The 20,057-nt window shown below is 31.1% G+C and overlaps 1 protein-coding gene across 1 annotated transcript; it reads right to left on the reverse strand.

The window, feature by feature from the left end:
- Positions 1-4,831: 4,831 nt before the first annotated feature.
- LOC123275196 (von Hippel-Lindau tumor suppressor homolog) lies at positions 4,832-18,743 on the reverse strand. The gene is made up of 3 exons (XM_044743147.1): positions 18,313-18,743; positions 17,584-18,033; positions 4,832-4,846 (listed from the first exon to the last, which is right to left on the reverse strand). The coding sequence occupies exons 1-2, from the start codon at positions 18,528-18,530 to the stop codon at positions 17,766-17,768; spliced, it is 486 nt and encodes a 161-aa protein (XP_044599082.1). The 5' UTR covers positions 18,531-18,743; the 3' UTR covers positions 4,832-4,846; positions 17,584-17,765.
- Positions 18,744-20,057: the final 1,314 nt, after the last annotated feature.

The raw sequence follows: 20,057 nt of genomic DNA on the forward strand, positions 1-20,057 counted from the left end.
ATGAGAAGTGGATGAGTTATATATATATATATATATATATATATATATATATATATGCTATATATATATATATATATATATATATATATATATAAAGAGAAAATGAGAGAGGGAGATAAAGGGAGTAGCAAGTGGACCAGAAGTAGCAGGAGCGGCAACGAGAGAACTAATGAGACTGACCACGCTGGAACGTTGAAAGCTCGAATGATTCTGCAGTGCACGACCAGAATACTACATATACGGTGGGTTAACAGTCGTGGCTTTACTACCAGTGCTTTATACTGCTATAACTATTACTACTGTCATTTGAAGCACGTCCTAGATTTGCCATTCGTGCGTTGCGTCTCATCGTGACCTCTTCCTTGTTAGTCATGTGGTTTTGTGTGTGCATTCACCGAGCGACGAATACGACTGTCAATATTCCTGTGATTTGTCACTTTGAGAGACATCGTGCGCTACTTTGTATCTTTGTGTTTCTATTTATGTCTGAGTCTATGTCTGTATCTCGAGTACCGGTTGTTAAGCTACATTGAAGATAAAGTACTCGAATAGGAAATATTAACCAAATCCTACCGGAATGGGCATCGAAAAACATCTACTTTAGAGAAGGAATTCCAATCTTCGGAATCATTTCGAATTTAAAAAATTTATCTCCAACATAATTTATTTTTATTTTTGCGCAATTTGATTTTTTATTTCTATTGCTAGATAAAATTATTGCTCAGAGTAATAAAAGTAAAGTGTCAATAATGTGTCAGTGGTTTTGACGTTATCTATTTTCAGATTCACCGAACGTGATTTTAAAATTCTGTATTTTCCTTTTTCAATAATAATAACAGTAAATATGTAAATTATATAGATGATATTATTTATTAACATCACCTATTAGAGAGTTCACTAACAGCTGTTCTGTTATTGATATTTTGGTTTGATAAACATTGAACATTTATAAGGTGAAATGAGTATTATGGATATTTACATTTAATACAAGTTACCTGTCGGCAATATAAATTAACTGCACACTAAATTACATAATTGAATTAAATTAAAAGCGTAAATTTTATATTTATTTATATCGTTGAAATTTTTTATTAAAAAAAAAATGATCTAGAGGAGTCACATATGGTTAAACCAGATGCATCATTTCTTAATGAATTTTTTTATTAGCAGGAATAGAAGTGGCCTGTTAACCCACAATTCACTCTCACTACGAAGCTATTAAAGTTTTAACTTGTGTTGTAATAAGTGATGAATTGTAATTTTTTTTTTCCATGAAAATTAAGATTCATTAATTTTTTGATAAATTAAATCTAATTATTGATTTTTTTTTCTGCACAGGCAAATTTAATGCTTTTGAGGATTTTTTAACCAAAAAAAGCCATTACCGAGTTGATGAAATCTCGAGATAAAATATTCGAGCGAGATTTCATTAAGCGGTTTTTCTATTACGCTTTTGATCTCGAAGACAAAAAATTAGGAAGAAGTGAGGGAGCGAGCAAGTTAATTGGCGCTAACGAGAAAATGTCATGGGCACACAGCACACAGGAAAAATAAATACCTCGACAGATTTTTTTCGTGAGGTTTTGTACTATTTTGGTTTTTCAGCTATTCTAGTTCCATCGCCAGCCCTTTGAGAATCCCGTGTACAGGTTCTGGTTTGTAAACCGACAAAGAAGGACGGGGAAAGTAATCAGCCAAGGATTCGTCGGTTTTCCCTTTAATCTTGTGGCTAACCACGGAAATTTAAAGGAGCTTTTTCGGGTGTGTGCTGCCGTGTGATAAATTACTTTTTATTTCGCTTTAATATTTATTAACTTATTTTTTACTTGTCTCACCTTTACTTTTACACTTTATAAGTTTCAGAGCAATCTGATGGGAGGGGGGAGGGTGTGATGGATACTTAATAATAAAAAAGTAATAAATAAAATACTATAAAATTTCCCTGACAGTAATATACAACGTAATGATATACAACGATAAAGATGAAATCAATCTTATCCACGTCTTTTATAAATAACTATAAACTTAATTAGATTATTTTTGAAAAAGTTTAAAATCGAAGGAGATTTATTAAATAACTTTTTTATTAAATAACAGCTGGCAGTTGGCTTTGAACAATTTTATAAGTGTAAGCTCTCGTTGATTTGATGCACGCAATTTATCGTGGATAAATTCATCGAGGATAGACAAGAAAAAAGGTAAATAAAGTGGGAAATAAAAAAATAAAAAAGATAAAAAATAACCACGAAGAAGGTAAATGCGTTCCGAGGCGACACGACTGGTGCTACTGGCCTGTGGAATTGACTGGCACGGGTCCAAGCTCTGATTGCTAAAGCACGAGGAGAGAATCGAAGAAAGAGAAAGACAGAGATGAAGTTTTAGCGAAGAAAAAAAATGGTCTCCGTGATCGTGGAAATGCAAGCGGAAGAATAAAAATGAATAAAGTTTTTGACAAATTGCAAAAATGAAAAATAATAATAATAGTGATGACAATGATCAAGACTTACAATATCCTTACCAGTGAAAAAATAAATTTTGTTTCCCTAGATTCTGAATAAATAAATTTTTTTTATAAATAAAACGAATTTTTTATCGAATAAATGTTTTTAGTGAAGTATGTGCACGGAAAAAAAACTTTTTTTTAATTATCTAAAAAATGACAGTGATTTTGGGATATTTCGAAATTTCTGTTTTAATTACAATTCTTACAATCATTATTCACAAATGCACTGTTAAAAAAAAAAGGTATAGACTGAATATAGTATTTGTATAATGTAATGTAATGATTTCCTTGGTTGGATTGTCCGAGAGGATAAAAAACAAAAAGCCAAAACCGAAAGCTGATTGATGTGTTATCTTTAATCTTGTAAGGCTTCTGACGCCTCTGAAGGCCACTGGTGTTGCCACAAGTGTTTTCTTCGGCAAGCCGGAAATATAGTGAAACGTGTCTACACTTTGTTCTGTAATGGTATAAACTAGGGATAGGATAGAAGTACATAACAGCAGAAGCCTACAGATGACTGAATGGGAAGAAGATAGGGAGAGGAGGGAACAAAACAAAACAAAGAGATAACAACGTCAAAACAGAGAAGAGCGTTGTAGTAAAGACGTATAGCTAGGGCGCTTGAATTCGCCCGAGGAGTTCATATCCTGCTGAGGAATTACCATATAATATATTATCTACCGGTTTCTCCGGATAGGATTTCGAACTGAGGAATTAGTCAGCTTGAATAGATGAATGGCACAGATAGTTCCTTTAGTGTCAGAACAGGGATTCGATATATAATACATGCATATAATATATACATCTATACTAGAGTGATAGCTACACGGAAAAAAGAAAACTCGAAAAATTAAAGTATAAAATGTAAAATCGGTCCCGTCGTAATTAAAACTAGAAAAATTACAGTTTGAAATAACATTTTTCTAAATTCAATTTTTTAATTTAATATTCAGAGCTTGCAATGTAAATATTACATTCTACAATGTAAATCTTACAAAATCTGTAATAATTACAATCTGAAACTGTAATTTTTCTAGTTTTCATCACGAAGCGCCACGTTGCATTATATACTGTAATTTTTCGAGTTTTCTTTTTTCCGTGTACTTTAGATTCTGATTTAGAGGTTTCAAAATAATTTTTTTATTATCTTTGTTTAATTAAATAACATTTACGTAAAAATTTCATTAATAATTGCAAAAATAGAAATGATTTATGATGGGTAATTTACGTTTCTCATTTTTCGGGAGTTTAGTCGTTTTGAGGCGTACAAAAAATATTATTGAAAATTCGAGAAAGAAAAGGTAATTTATCATCGTGAAAATGAAATTAATAAATAAATGTAAATTTTAAGTGAAAGTTGTGTGAAAAGTTTTCAATTTCAGTCTTTTTATTGAAATGCAGAAGAAGTTATTCATTATTGATAAATTGAAATTTTTGCGATTGAATGAAACAAGTTATTCAATTAAAAAAATTAATTTGCATTCATAAAAATCAACACTTTTGATTAAAAGTTGAAAAAAATAATTTTTCGTTCTTTTTTTTGTATTTTACTATAAAAGTAATTATTTTTTTCATTTAACCGTGATGTAAACGATACTACTGAATGAGTTTGGTTTTTTCTGATAGAAATCCATTATTGATCAGTAACAGAAAGGGATGGTCGGAAAGTTGGTCGGTTTCCCATGCAATAGATCCTGAATTCTAAAATGTGGCCGGAGATTTTATAAAACTGAAACCGCTTGAGTCTCAGAGAAGGATCTATTTGCTATTACAATGGATAGAGGTCTGAAATTCAGCATTCCTGGCAGTTCTCGAGTCTCTAAAATATATCCTGGGATTTCGCGAGGATCAAAACTGTTTGGAGGTTTTGGTATTACTATTACAGTTCTGAATGTCTTTGTTACTTTTCGATTAATTGAATTTACAGAGTTTCTTTTTTCTAAATTAAAATCTGATACAAGGAAAGAAACTTATTAACTCCCATGAAAAAAATTTGTACAAAAATATAAACTCTTTGAATATCTTTAAACCAATTTTTTTTCAGCATAAAGTTAATACATATATTTTGATTTTATGTTTATTCAATATTTTTGAGTTTTTCATTATTTGAAGGTATATTTTTAAAATATTTCAATAAATTTGAAATATTATTCAAATATATTTGAAACTGACCGATCTTACAAACAGTGTTTCATCACAGCAAACAAAATTACATAAAACATAAAAGTTGTTGAGATTGAATCATGATGCAGATGTTTACGATTTACAATCCCAGTTATTAAATTCTCAGGTTTACATAATTCTCTATTATTTCTATTCCGTATAATTGTGAAAGTTTTCAGACTTTCGAACATTGCTGATGTATCTGATCCAGTGTTGAATATAATAAAATAAAATAAAAAATATGTGTGTGTACCAGAGTACAGAGATAAGAAGTGAAACTTCTTTATGACATATCATTTTTTTACAATTTACAACTTCACAGAAATTGGGTAGATGAGACTTAAGGAAAAAAAATTTTTCTGGATTAAATTAAAGCTATTTTAGTATTATAGACATGCATACAAATAATATAAGTAATTCATTTTATCATTGTTCTTATCTGTATTATTAAGAGAATAAGCGAAATTTCGTGGCCAGTGTATTTATATGATAAAATAGGTTTTTATGGTTAAATTTGGTATCGTTGGAAAAGTTTTGACCTGGAGTTGTGCCTTTTTAAGGTTTCATATCATTTTCACCAATAGTTAATTTATGATGATAAGTATTTAGGCTGAATTTGAAAATGCTCTATCTCTAGATACATAGTTAAGAAATGACCCTGTATTGACCCTAGTGAACTATTGACGTTGTTAAAGATATAAGCTCATCCCGATGATACACTCATCAAGACCTTTAATTTAAGTACCCACAACAATTTTTCATATATTTATATGTATTATATATATATTTATAGATGAAAAATATATCAAAATGCATGTGGATACTCACATGAAAGCTCTTGATGAGTGTAACATCGAAATGGGCTTATATTTTTAAAAATATCAATAGATAAAAAAGTAGAGTGCAATTTAACAATAGTCATTATTTAATAAAGCAAAATGTTATTTATTTATAGTTCACAAGTCACGGCAGTCACATAGTGACTGCAAGGTTGCTAGATATAATTATTGTAATTCATTAATTATGATCTTATCGTCATTACCATTGTTGTCATTTTTTAGATTCTGCCATTATTTAATCTAAAAATTAATTAATCAGTTTACAAAAATTATATAAAGAACTTTAATATTCATATTTCATGCCATAACTTAGTAAAAATAATTCAAAGCAGATATTTAATAACTTACTCAATTACACAAGTTATGAGTAAATAATTGGAATTATCTATTCAAAGTAATACAATTATTTGATGACAGTTAATCTTGTAGACATGCAATGATTTTATAGAATTCAACATGAATAGATAAATCATTAGAAACGAATAATTAAATAGTATATTACACACCTAGGGAAGTAAAGTAAGAAATGTCTCAGATCACATGTAATGGTTGGCCGAGGCGAAGCCGAGGTCAACAAACATGTGATCTGAGGCTTTCTTATTTACTTCCCGAGGAATGTATACTAATTTTTTGTCCGACGAAGGCGGAAAGCGGCAACTTAGTTTAGCGCAGCGGGACGAAAGTTGCCACTTTCCGCCCGGAGGGCAAAAAAAATATGTACATATACATATTTTTATTTACTAATAATTGTTTTGTTTTATTTTTAAATTATCATTTAATTTGTTTTTTCAATTGTTTTTAGAATTAATAATGCTTACCAGATTTATTCTTTACGGCGCTATACTGAACTTTGATAAAAAAAAAAACAACATGGCGCGTAACGGAAAATCGTGACGATTTTTTGGATGGACATCAATGACCCATAATCCGATTGCCCAAACCTAGCATTGGACACAATTCTTTTACCCAGAATTCGTTTGCCCAGATTTTTATGATACAGTGCATCTTTTATCCAGAGTTACAATTATACAGAATTTCTATTACACAGGCATCCGATAACACATGATATCTTTTACTCAGTAATTCATTTACACAGGTTCTTTTGCCCAGACTCTTCAATTTGATCTCAGTAGTTCTTGCAATAAATAGCGCCAGCGTAAGTAATTATAATTTGAAAACATTTTTTTTATTTCAACAATTAACAAATCAGAGCCGCCTTATTTTTCTGTAACATTTGTTAAACTCCTGGGTCATTCCATGTCAAATCGACCAATAGTTGGAATCGACCCCTTTCGATTGGAACGAATTTTGGTCTGAAGTTTTCTTTTATCATGTAACAAGGTTCTGCCAAAAGAAAAAAAAATTTTTCAAAAGATATGCAAATTCAAAATTTCGCAATTTTTACAGCTTTTGAATTTTATTTTTGTAATATCTCGGACGCTATTATAGATACAGGAATGGTCTTTCGTTTGTTTGAAAAGGGACACTTGGTGCTATTGAAAAAAAAATTATTTTGGAAAAAAATTTTGAAAAATGCCAAACAAATTTTGAATTTTTGAATATCGTCAAAAATGACGATTGAGATTAAAATTTTGGCTCAATTTTTTTCGTATAATACCTTGTACTGATCTTAAAAGATTCTGAAAATTTGAGAACACTGTTTTTCGTTTTTTTAAAAATATGAAATTTTGAACTTCAAAAAATTATTTTTTTTTTGTTTTTTATAACTTATAAATAAGGTAAAGTTATGCAGATACATAGTATTATAATTTTGAAATAAAAAAAATTAGGAAAACGGTTGACCCTAAAGGCCATCCCTGCAATTTCCCGCTAATTCCGTCAATACCTGGCCGCTTTTTTGAGCTCTTCGAGCTCAAAAATACAATCTGTGTGTTGTTTTGAGCTCGAAGAGCTCAAAAAGATGCCTTTTCTATGCTTTTGAGCTCTTTGAGCTCATAGAAGTTTCATAGAACACTATTTTTTGAATTTTCAAACCGCAATAACTTTTGAATGAATGAACCGATTTTTACGCGGTTGGCGGCATTCTACACAGTTTTTTAAGCCTCATGAAGAATTTCTAAGTTTCAATTGGTCAAACTAGAAATTTTGGAGTAACTCCAAAAAAACACTTTTTTCGGTTTTTTTTCGTTCACGATATCTCTCGAACGAATCAACCGATTTTGACCGGATTGGCGGCGATTGACGTAGTTTTCAAGGTTGAGAGCTGATTAGTTTTTGGAATCGATCGGTTGAGCCATTTAAAAGTTATCCCGAAAAAACCACTTCAGAAAAAATTTTTTTTCCTATTTTTTTTTAGATTTCTCCTAATTTCTCAAAATCTATCGGTCCGAATCGGTTCAAATTAACAAGAAATCTAGGTTTGACGAAGCCCTTTCGAATGGCACCAACCGCGATGAAATCGGTTCAACCGTTCAAAACTTATAAGAGGTTTACACACACACACACACACACACACACACACACACACACACACACACACACACACACACACACACACACACACACATACAGACATAGTGACACCCTCGTGGGAATAGTCAGGAAAGCTTCCTAGGACCTCAAAACGTCGAGATCTGATGAAAACTCGATTTTTGAAAAACGAGGTAAAACCAATAACTTCCCGATTTTTGAAAATTTTCAATTTTCTTAGCGGGAAGTTAAAAATGTTTTCAAATTATAATTAGTTATGCTGGCGCTATTTATTGCAAGAACTACTGAGATCAAATTGAAGAGTCTGGGCAAAAGAAACCTGTGTAAATGAATTACTGAGTAAAAGATATCATGTGTTATCGGATGCCTGTGTAATAGAAATTCTTTATAATTGGAACTCTGGGTAAAAGATGCACTGTATCATAGAAATCTGGGCCAACGAATTCTGGGTAAAAGAATTGTGTCCAATACTAAGTCTGGGCAATCGGATTATGGGTCATTGATGTCCACCCGATTTTTTTTACATTGCTACAAAATTTCTCTCATACGTCGATAAAGAAGTTTCACTTCAATAATAAAATATTTTATAATATATGAAGAAGCGTATTGATCAAAAGAAATTTATATCATCTATTTTCAAGATGTATATAAATTTTATTTTTTCCAGATTTATTTTTGTGTTGGCTCACTTGTGAGTTCACAACACGTCGTCTGTGTCATGGGGCTTTGACTTTGTACGCGAGAGTCAAGCGAAAAGTCATACACCGAGTACAAGTCAGAGGAGAAGACTTGTTGGCCTGTCTTGTGTTACCGTTGCTAGATGTGTCTCATCGCCATACCTATACCATATCACTCTGGCTTACAGCTCGCGCTTCTCTTTACCTCGTTAGCAGAAGAGAGATTTATTCCTGGGTTGTGTATAGTTGTTCTCTTGAGCCATCCGGGCTCCAGAGATGTTTTCACATCGCAAAAGGACTATGTAAGTAATGAAATTTGCACGTGTAAAGATCCAACACGTCTATATATTTTGTATTACTCATGCGGGAAAAGTAGTATCTTGGCGCTCGCTGTTGCGGTTGAAAAAGAGCTGTTTGCCCATTTTAAAATTACGGATGAGTTTTTTCATAAATGAAACCGTTATTTAAGTGCGACAAGTTTACTTGTCACACGCAAATTATTCTTGACGCACTCAAACTATCCTTGTCGTATGCAATTGACTGTGAAAATTGCTAAAATTAAAATAAATAACAAAAAAAAAAACACAATCTAACTGTCAATATTAAAGAAGTGAGGTTGATATTACAAAGTTCATACTTTTAACGAAAATAAAAATAATGAATTAATATTGAGCTAATTGTGATAAAAATTAATTGAGCAGAAATTTGATCATTTGAATAATTTTTGTAAAAAATAAATTATGACAAAAAAAATTTTTTTTTAAATTGACATGCAGGAATTTTATAAAATAAAAAATGCAATTTTTTATGAATAATTTTTTGGAACAAATTTGTTTTTTTAAGAAGATTAAAAAATTGTAGTGACAGCTAAATTTAATTCCATTTATTTTTATGTGTGGATTGTTTCAATGTGTAAATTTATTTTTTGTTAATTAATATTAGTGACTTAGCATTTATTATGTGATATATATTTGTTTCTTTATTAACTTTTTATTTGTTTTTATGGAATGGGTTATATTTATATTACTGTATAGATTTTGTTGGGGCTTTGCCCCTGGACCCCAATTTTGTACCCACATCTATCGCCGCATTTGTAATACAAAATAGTATGTGCAACTCGTGCGACGTTGTCGACTACCCACTCAAGCGAATGACCGCACTCGCTTCGCTCGTGCGTTCAACTTTGCTTTCGTGGGCTATCGACAACTTGTCGCACTTGTTGCACAATATACTATTCCTTTTCAACTCAAGAAAATACCTGTCGAGTTTTAGAGTGTGGTTATAAGCCGAGTTGTCACTAAAAGCAACCGCATTCTCTGTGTCAATGAACACTACGAAGTTCCATCCATCCATTCAAATGCATGGCGAAGAATGAATAGGTGTTTTACTTTTGTTGAAATTTATATAATATGTTGAAAAATCGAGTGGAATAGAATAATCTAACATATGTTTAATTGGAAAAAAGGGAAAACGTCTTTTCTTTATTGATAAATTAATGATAAATATATTTTAAAAGTCATATGATCGTTTCCGTCACATCTCCCCGGAATAAGTTAAGCCTAACATTCCTGAAAAAGCTATCAACACAATTTTTTTAAAAATATTTATTCATCATTTTTAAATAAATCTTATAATAGCCAACCGTCTATTGATTTTTTTTATATTTATATAAATGACTTATAAGTCATTGAAAAATTATTTTCACGTTAACATTTCAATTATTGATACAATTATTTGATAGAATTTTATTTTTAGACGACTCCAAAGCTAAAGAACTTTTTTTTAATAAACAAAACTTGAAATAGACGTATTTAAAAATATGAAAAAATATGACAAAGTAAACAGAAAAGAAGAAAAAAGTATACATGTAAAGAAAAAAAAATAAATATATATGCACCCCAAATGTCCAGTTACAAAGTTGAAAAAGTAGTAAAGGTATTATTTGGACATGGGAAATCCTATTAGAGTTGTTCGGTCCGAGCAAGTCGTTTTAGTTTAAACACTTTGTTTTATTTTTAAAAATTTTATTTTGCGCAAAAAGCAACCCGGAATAATGGTACTCACGAGAGTTACACATACGATGACTATGAGTGTATGCAACTTCGCGAAAACTAAACTGCGATATGAGGACAAAAGGACAATGATAACGTTGCAATCTGAATCGAACGTATATGGTCTTGTTTTATTATTACTATTACAACTGTTATTATTATTGTTGTCATCATCAGACTATTATTATTTTTAGATTCTTTATCTTTTATTTCCCTCTGTGAAAATTTTTTAGCAGAGCAAAGCCAGTTCTTTTTATTTTGACGTACTATTCAACATTTTGGTCTTCACAATTCCTATTCGCGTAGTTTTCGGAATATCGGTATGGAAAATACGCGACACTAGACGGGCTCGTGAAAATATTGTGGGCTTTATGAGAAATGCCAGAGCAGAGAGAAGGTTTTAGAAAGAAGCTTGACGGAATACTGTGCTCTATTTTATTCATTTTTTTTTTAATTTCTAACACTGTACTGTGACAAATTTAATCGGAAAATAGTCGTGAGGTCAAGAGTCATTTATTTTGTTTCCATTAAATCAAGAGTGCTTCACTCTGCTCAGCAAAAATATATACCCAGCAATACAAAAAGTATTTTTACAAGTTTTAATTATAAAAGTTGAATTTGATTTAAAGTTACTGTTAACGTCTTAGTCTTCAAGCTTCTATAGAAAAAATTTCAATTTCAAGTATCTGCAATTACTTTATTGTTATATATCCCAGCTGCATTCTCTTATTTACATTTATTTATTGCCACTTTAAAAACAAATCCTTGCTCCAACAAATTTTCTTAACGACCCGCTGAATTCTTGATGAAAAATATTAAAAACTTTGCAACGTAGTATACTTTAGAAGAACATAATATGCATAATTTTGAACTAAAATTAGTGACTTTTAATCCAAGAACAGATATGTATTTTATACCTTAGGACAAACATTATATGAATGTATAGTTTTTGATCATCAGAATGATTCATTGAAGAATAAAGTTTTTGCGCGTAATTGAACATTTCATTCAAGGGTTTTAACTCATTGATTCACGTAAGAAATGTACCTATATAGGTAAAGATAAAATTAATTCTAACCAAAAAATATTTCCAAAAAATTGCATCAACAATTTCTTAAAATGTTCAAAATTTCAATGTTTTCTTTAATTTTCTTTACAATAATTCCTTGTTCATAAAAATTTTAAAAATTATTAATAATACTTCGACTAAAAATTTCTTGAATCAACCAATTCCTTTGTCAGTGTAGGAGCAACAAAAAAAAAGTACTTTAACGGTGAGAACCAAAACACGCAATCGTTCAATTATAAAACACACAAACTCACAGGCATCTTTGTCGGTTCGTTAACATTTTGCTGATCACGCTCGTCCGTGATATCACATGGTTGATACCGTCGACTCCAATTTAGCATACACCGTAAAACACATACGTACAACATAGAGCATAGATCCATATATATATGGAACGAGTCTTTCCTTGTCTTCCAACAGCGAGAATATATACATAACACATAAGCCTAGATACAGAGAACACATACCGGCATGCATGCTCATGCCTGACCAAACGCGCGAGGCTCACCCTCAACGCTGCGTCGGGGGAATACTTTATCGTGCATGAATAATGTATCCTACGAGCCGATAGCGTGTCCTGCCGTTTAGGCAGCCACGAATAAACGATATTGAGCCAAAGCGAGTAGAGGGCTTTTCCAGAGTAGAGTCCAGAGTACAGAGTTTAGAGAGTACATATACATCCAACACTCTCCCTCTCTCTCTCTTTCTCTCTGTACCTGCACTCGAACTAGCATCCAGTTACCCGTTAGCCATTACCGTTGCATCTATTCTCTCTGCTGTATGGTTGTATCCGCTGCCAAAGTATATACAGGCAAGACCGCTGGTGCTCTCGACTCTGGACTGGACATCAGTTGGCTCTTGCTCTGCGGTGTAGTACTATACAGCCTTCCACCGATTTTACGGCTCGACTCATGACCCGCGGGATCAAAACGTCCGTCGTCATACGCCCTACGCCGTACTATACTACCTGTAGTATATACTAAACCCATCTGGCCACCACCCACCCACCAACTGGGCTTCTGTTGTACGTTTTACTCTCCTACGTCCGCACTTAATGCTTTGTTCTCTGATGATACACAAAGCTTGCTCTAAACTGGTAGGTATTTTCAAAAATACCCTTATCTCTTCCTCAAACGATAAACCTCGACGACGGGACATCATAAATCATAACTCATAACTCATAGCTCACAACTCATAAATATAGTATATAATACACACTACATCCAGAAACTAAACTGAAGAAAACATACTATGGGTGAAGCTAAAAAATGTTCTTTTGAATCGTCATCAATTTGTCTCCCGCAACACAAACATTTTTATTTTGTTATATTTGTTATTTTGTTCTTTGGAAGGGAAATATATTTTCAATTTGTGGATGATAAAACGGGGGGGAAATTGAGCAAGAAAATTAAATGTTTAAGTGACAAATGCATTGAAAGAAAAAAAAAGCAAAGTTTTGGAGAATCTACAATGGAAAAAAATTACTTTGATTTACGAGAAAAACTCTTGAACGAAGAACAATTTTTTGGTTTGAAGATTTTTCCACTTGACTCCAGATAATATTAATAAATATTTATTTATACCCTTGAATAAAAATTGAACATAAGAATTCAACTTTAACACTTTTTATAACCCTACAACTTTAATACAAATTCTATCAGATCAAAAAACATTGATAATTTTATTATAAAAAGAAAGAGAAAATAAAATGAATAATAATAAAAAATTGGTTCTAATAAATGACTAATATTTCCCTAATAGAAATGAAATCGAGTTTTTGGCTAGTAACTGGCCAGTTCAACTAGACTTGCCAGTTACTGGTTGGAATCGAGTTAAAACTTGATTATTTCTACTAGGGTTGTCAACTACTTATTAATAAATATTTAATAACCGTCAGTAAATGCACTTTTATCTCAAAAAATATTTTTTAAATGTTAACAAATATTTACTTATATTTAATTATCAATAAATTAATACATTGTTCACAAATAAATTAATTTGTTAATAATTAATGAATTTTTCCATAAGTGTCATAAGAAAATAGTTTTTCTCACAAACTTTTAGAGCCAGAGTTTGATTTGTCGGTGAAAAATCATCAATTAAATTAATTGACATTTAAAAGTAAGAGTTTCAAAGTAATGTAAAAAGAGAGAGCAATACCCGGGTTACTTTTCTCAGCTATCCGGGTGATCTTAACTCCGTCGGATAATTACTAATTATCGATTGACAGAGATAGTTCTTGGATAAGGAATGGCCTTCGTAAAGTCCCGTCGCCTTCTCTAGCACCTACGGAATCCACTGACTACTGACTACTGACTACTCGGTATCCTCTAATTAGATTCTCTCACCCTCTTTATCCGTCTCTACTCTGCTCTATCTATATACTGTCTGACTTCTGCAGCTCTGTCGCGCCTTCTTGCCACCTTAGAATTCTCTCAGAAGTCCACAACAACAAGTACAACTACAAATACACATTCTATTCGTTAAGCAGAGGATGCATTGCCGCAGTACTGGACTGTTTAATTTTCACGCTCGCTGAATTTAGCTCAGTTGTCGCTCGCTTTTCTGCTGTTTTCGGTGCAGTGTACTAGAGAATAATAAAATAAAAAGTTGAATTTTCAATCCTAGTTTTTATTATCTACCATCTGACTACACTCTGATAAGAATAACTTGCCGACATTTAATTACATTTTTAAAAGTTAGGCAATTAGATTACTCTAATTCCGTATTATTACTTAATGCAGTCTCGTATAAATTATTATTAATATTATTATTAAAAAGTTTTTAATTTTCAAACAGAAGTTGAAATGTACAGCTTGATAATTTTTATAAATTTTCATTTTTTTAACAATTTATTGACCTCAAATGTATTAAAATTATGAATCTATATATAAAGAACAAAAAATTAAAATGTCGATGTAAAAATTGTGTTTAAACTTGATAATAATTAATGTAAAGACCATATAAATCGGTAAAACAATCATTTTATAAATTATTATTATTCTTATTATTATCATTAATTGTTTTTTTAATATAAGAGAAATGTTTGCATAAGATCAAACATTTATTCTGCATAATGTCTAACCTTTTATTTAGAAAATTGACCGTGAGTGAAAATATCATCGATGCGATGATGACAAGATAAATATTACGCAAGACTCGTTTCAGAATGTAAATATTACTTAAAAGGTCATAACCAGGATGGAACCAGAACTTTATACCTCGGCTGGAGGATCATGCATGGTATTTACGAGATACATTATTGTTTAACGTACGCTGTTAATAATGCATCGGATCTTTTATAGCAGCGCGCATTTAACATGAGTATATCCATCGCAATACGGGGAATTCATTTTTAATCCACTGATGCTACACTACTACTACTACTATTGCTGCTGCTTCTGATGGGTTATAGACAACCAAGTAAAATATAAATGTACAGAATCATTGGCCAATAACCAATCTCCTATTCGTGGATAAATTATCAATCCCATCACTAAATAACTGACAAATTAATTCTGATTAGATTTATTGTTATGAAATACACTAGCTATAAATTAAAACTGCTAAATTTGGTCGTTTAATATTGTAAATATTTCAAATAGTTTGATTTATTAGTTTCACTAGCAAATAAATCCGTTTTTTGGTTCTTAAAAATACAGAAAATAATAAACGGAATGGAATGAAATAAAAAAAAAAAATTTAGTGCAAAAATGACAAGTTAATTATCGCAGTAAGGAAAATTTATTCGAAGTTTATTGTCAAAATTCCTCTTGGATAGTGTTTGCAGAGAGAAACGAGAGTGCCTAGATGTACGCTAGAATGAATTCACTCTTTCACATTAGTATTTGACTGTTTTCATGAGTAGCACACATGTATCTACTTCAGTGAGTTGAGATTCGCGTGAACAAGTCGCAAACTACATTATTCTCAATTTCTCAAATTCCCGGGCGTACGTCGCCAAGCTCCTGCAAGTACGTCGAGAATGTTGTCTAAAATATATACAACCTGTATACTATACATATACACAACATATACATATTTACATACATACACATACGTATTCATAGTTTTTTTTATTCTTGGTTACCTCTTTTTGAAATTTTTATCTTATGCTTTTTTTACTCCCGTATTTCAGGGAGCTGAAACACTTGGGCGATAGAAAATAGTTGAAATAGCAGCTGGAAAATTTTTTAAACAATGTTTACTATGAAGAATATTTATATTCCGACACAAAAATGTTACGTTGTAACGTTAAATTATTATTGGTAATTAAATAAAATTATTTTCGCTAATAAAAAATTCAAAGAATATCTTGGAGGAAAGAATTCACAGTGAAAAAAAATTTTACAAATGAAATGTTTGAGAATAAAACTTGAAAAGAACTTTAAGTATTTAATCATACTTTTAATTTTTGACAGGCATGAGAAGATAAAGGTGTAAAGGTATCCATTAGTTAAAATAAATATAAATTTTACAAAACAAAGCAAAATAAAAAATAAAGGAAAGAAAAAACATAAAGATTTATTCCGACATTTAAATTCATAAATTTATTATGAAGAAATGAGTCACACAATTCCCAGGACTGTAACTCAGCATAATATCTTAATTTAACACCTTGCTAAGACAAGCGAAATTCATTTAATTATGCAGAATACGTTTCTCTCTATTCGAAGCTGTTTTTTATTTTATTCAACTTCAGATACTTAGGCGTTTGTTTTGTTCGCATCGACGTGCTGAAAATAGTCGAGTTTCGGCTCATGAACATACGCGTGTCTCGAATTTGGTGGACGAACCGCCTGCAGACTTGATGTTATGTGGATTCGAAACTTCTCATTCTCGTCGCGGGTCTGGCTGTCCGTGACTGGACAGCAACCCGGGCCAATGCCACAAGAACTGCTGCGATGAAAAGTAAAGAACAGAAGAGGACAAGGACGAGGACGTGAGACCGGGACCGAGACCAAGACTGGTGAATTTTATTCGATTCGCGCCTTGAAAACTCTCCAGGCGAATGATCGAGCTACCGTGACCAGTTTTTCAAAAGTAACGCCAAAGTTCTCCTGCCTTTTTCCTTTCGTTTATTTACTCGATACGTATTGACTTTTTTCTTGCTCTCTGTACTATGAATAGCTACTGAATTTAAAGACTTTAATTTATCCATTTAGACATTTTTTATTAAACTATCCTAGGGTCGTTTTATTTTCATGTTTAGAAGCTTCTTAAATTGAAATCATAAAAAATTGATTTCTATTCAAGACAAGTAGACCAATTTATGTGCATGTCTGAGTATCTATTGATACTTGGCTGATCGTTCAATATTAGTATTATTTAATTAACATCCTCGGATACTAATGTCTGGCGAATTACAAACTACTTGAAATTAAATATAGCTTACTTTCTGCAAACTAAGAAGTCAAAAATATTTTTATTTTAATTATTTATTTTAAGATACTATTATCTTGTTAATTGAATTTAAAATCAAAACCGAATCTTATGATATTCTATCAATTATTTTCTATTTTTTTTTTTTTTTCTAAACATTTTTAAATATTAACTATGACTTTGCTCGAAATATCTCAGCAAAAAATATTCAAAACATGAAAAACCATGAAGAATAAATTTGAAGTTGATAAAAAATTCATTTTTCCATGTGTATAATTTTAAATTATTAAAATATAGAAAATTCAAATATAAAAACTCCCTATTTGTCCTGTCCATACTATTAAACATTAAAAAACATCGATTTATAAAAAGAATTCATTTACGCCTATCTTCACTGTATTATTGATGAAGAAAAAGCAATATACATTATAAAAATGTATTTATGGACTTACCGAACTGGGTCGTCTCGCCAGATCACGAATTATTTAGTTCACGTGAATAATTAACAACACAGAAATAGTTTGAAGATGAAATGTAACGTGTATGTAATCCTTTATACACGTATATGAGTGCTCTAAAATAGCAGAGGTGTATAACCGCAATGAGCACGTGATTATATTACTTGATGTGTCAGGTATCTCCAGAAGTACCTTTCCTGGGTAGCATTGAAGCCAACTCGCACTGCAAACTCTTGGGTATATCCAGACTAAAAGCGTGTAAGTCGTGACGCAAAAGTCGTTTTATCGCTCTGAGGGAAATATCGCGTAGCGAATAGATGGGTAGTGTGATATGAACTTCAACCCTTGAAATGTGTTCAGGCAACTGATCCCGTGACATACCTAAGTACCGAGTGAACCAAGGCTGCGGGAAGAAAACGTCCTTACCCTCAGCTATAAATCTGAAAAAAAAAAAATAAAATACATATCAATGCTCAGTACTCCCTGCGAGGTTTATGGCCAAAAAACAAAAATAATAATAATTTAAGACACTACATTTATTATGGTCGTCAAATTGATTTGTTATTTAAACATAAAAAATGAATAAAAATTTTTTGTTTTTTCCATTTCATTCATCGTAAAAGGAAAATGAGGTATTTTTCATAAAAGAAAAATATATCTGTTTTATTGCTATGTGTGGCAGTATAATAATTTAAGGAAAATTAATTTGATTTATTTACCTGTCTCTTGTTTCATGTTCGACAAATATCCATGGGTGAGTAGCAAATGTATTGATATCTAATGTACCCAGAGGCTGCAGGATACTATAACGCACAGCCTGTCCGTGGTAATTAATCCATAGAACATCAATCGGATATGGTGTTGTATTGATGAACCGTACAAATGCTTTGTGTCGATCTTCAATAGACCTTAGTATCTCCGGCTCATTTGTACCCATTTAACCACTTTAGATTATATATGATTTAAATTTGTTGATGTTGTTTTTTAATTTATTTTTGCTTTTACTTTTGCAGAAGCCGAGCAAACAACACATGGATGTAGTTGTCATTCGAATATTTATTACAGACACTGTAACTATAGACTCTGAACTCTGGATGGCATCGATAAATCACCGGGATGAACAAATACCAAGAAGCTAAACAATTTACCTGAAACATATTGAAAAGAATAAAAAAATTTATAAATAAATAAAAAAAATAACTAAAAGTTTTATGTTTTTACCCGAGCTAAAATACAATCGTTTTATTTTTAACAGTGTTATGTATTATATTTGCACAAAATGCGTGCTCTTTCGGGTGCAGCATGCAGCGAAACAAAAATTCTGCGTTAAAAGAGGGAGAGCGTTACCAATATTGAAAGCTAAGCTTTCATCGGCTTATGAAAAGGAGAACAGTTGGAAAAACGGTAAAACTCCATTACGTTTTTTTTTTTGTTTTTATTTATTTATATAGTTATATATTTATTTTTATTTTTATTTCCATTATTTCGTTATGTCATTTTGTGAGAACGCCCACAGGGACTTTTGTAAAACATAAATCTTCTTTACTGTACTTTTATTTGGGCTTCATATTTTTCTGTTTCTCATTTCCTGGTTTTCTACTCAACTCTGTAGTGAAAAGGCGTCCCACGAGAGTGAACAATAAATAGGCAGGACTGAATTACCTCAGGCAAAACAGCGGCCAAATAATGTAATTATTATTTACCTTAATATAACGAGAATAATTATTAATAAATAATACTCCTACTGTAAAAGTTTTAATGAAAATTTTTTATGTATTTACTAAACAAAAGTGGATGTTTAATGAAGAGGGGTTCTATTCACGACACAAGCATAAATAAATATTTTTCGATAAATGAATCGTTTATTTGAGAAATCCCATACGTCATATGGGATTTTCATATGACTTATGGGGTTTCTCAAATAAACGATTCAAATAGAATCACGGGTATTGGGAATAAATAATGTTAAATTTCGTAAAACATAACAATGCATAAATGTAGATAGTGCTATTCTCAATAATGGACGAAATAATATTACAAAATATGATGAAGACAATTAGCCAACTATTCAATTAAATTAAAAATAATTATAATATTGTGATTCAATTAGCCAATTTTTTTTTTAATTTAATTTAATGGAGTATCATTAATTGGAGGACCATGTACACTGGTGAAAAAATAATTTGATTAAAAAAGAAAAATTCCTGAATCAAGAAAATCATTCTAAAGTGCTTGATTATTTTGAATCAAGTGGAAAAATTATCGGATCAAGTGAAATTCATTCAAATCAAGAACAAGTTTTTTGTTCAAAAACTTTTCTACCTAATTTATGTCTCAAATAATTAAAGTCTCAATAAATGGATACGAAACGTCACTATATTCAAATAAATTTGTAGCAATTTATGAAAGAATTCTTAACAAAAACTAGTTTTAAATTCTTCTTGATAAAAGTAATAAATTTGTG

The sequence above is a fragment of the Cotesia glomerata genome, linkage group LG1 (assembly GCF_020080835.1).
Source record: "Cotesia glomerata isolate CgM1 linkage group LG1, MPM_Cglom_v2.3, whole genome shotgun sequence".
Taxonomy (NCBI): Eukaryota; Metazoa; Arthropoda; class Insecta; order Hymenoptera; family Braconidae; genus Cotesia; species Cotesia glomerata.

What these genes read in the sequence shown, in the direction of transcription:
- LOC123275196 (XM_044743147.1), bottom strand. Translation starts at nt 18,530, where the DNA reads ATGGGTACAAATGAGCCGGAGATACTAAGGTCTATTGAAGATCGACAC. An exon ending in GAACATGAAACAAGAGACAG is followed by an intron (nt 18,034 to 18,312) that starts GTAAATAAATCA and finishes TTTTTTTTTCAG; the next exon opens with ATTTATAGCTGAGGGTAAGG.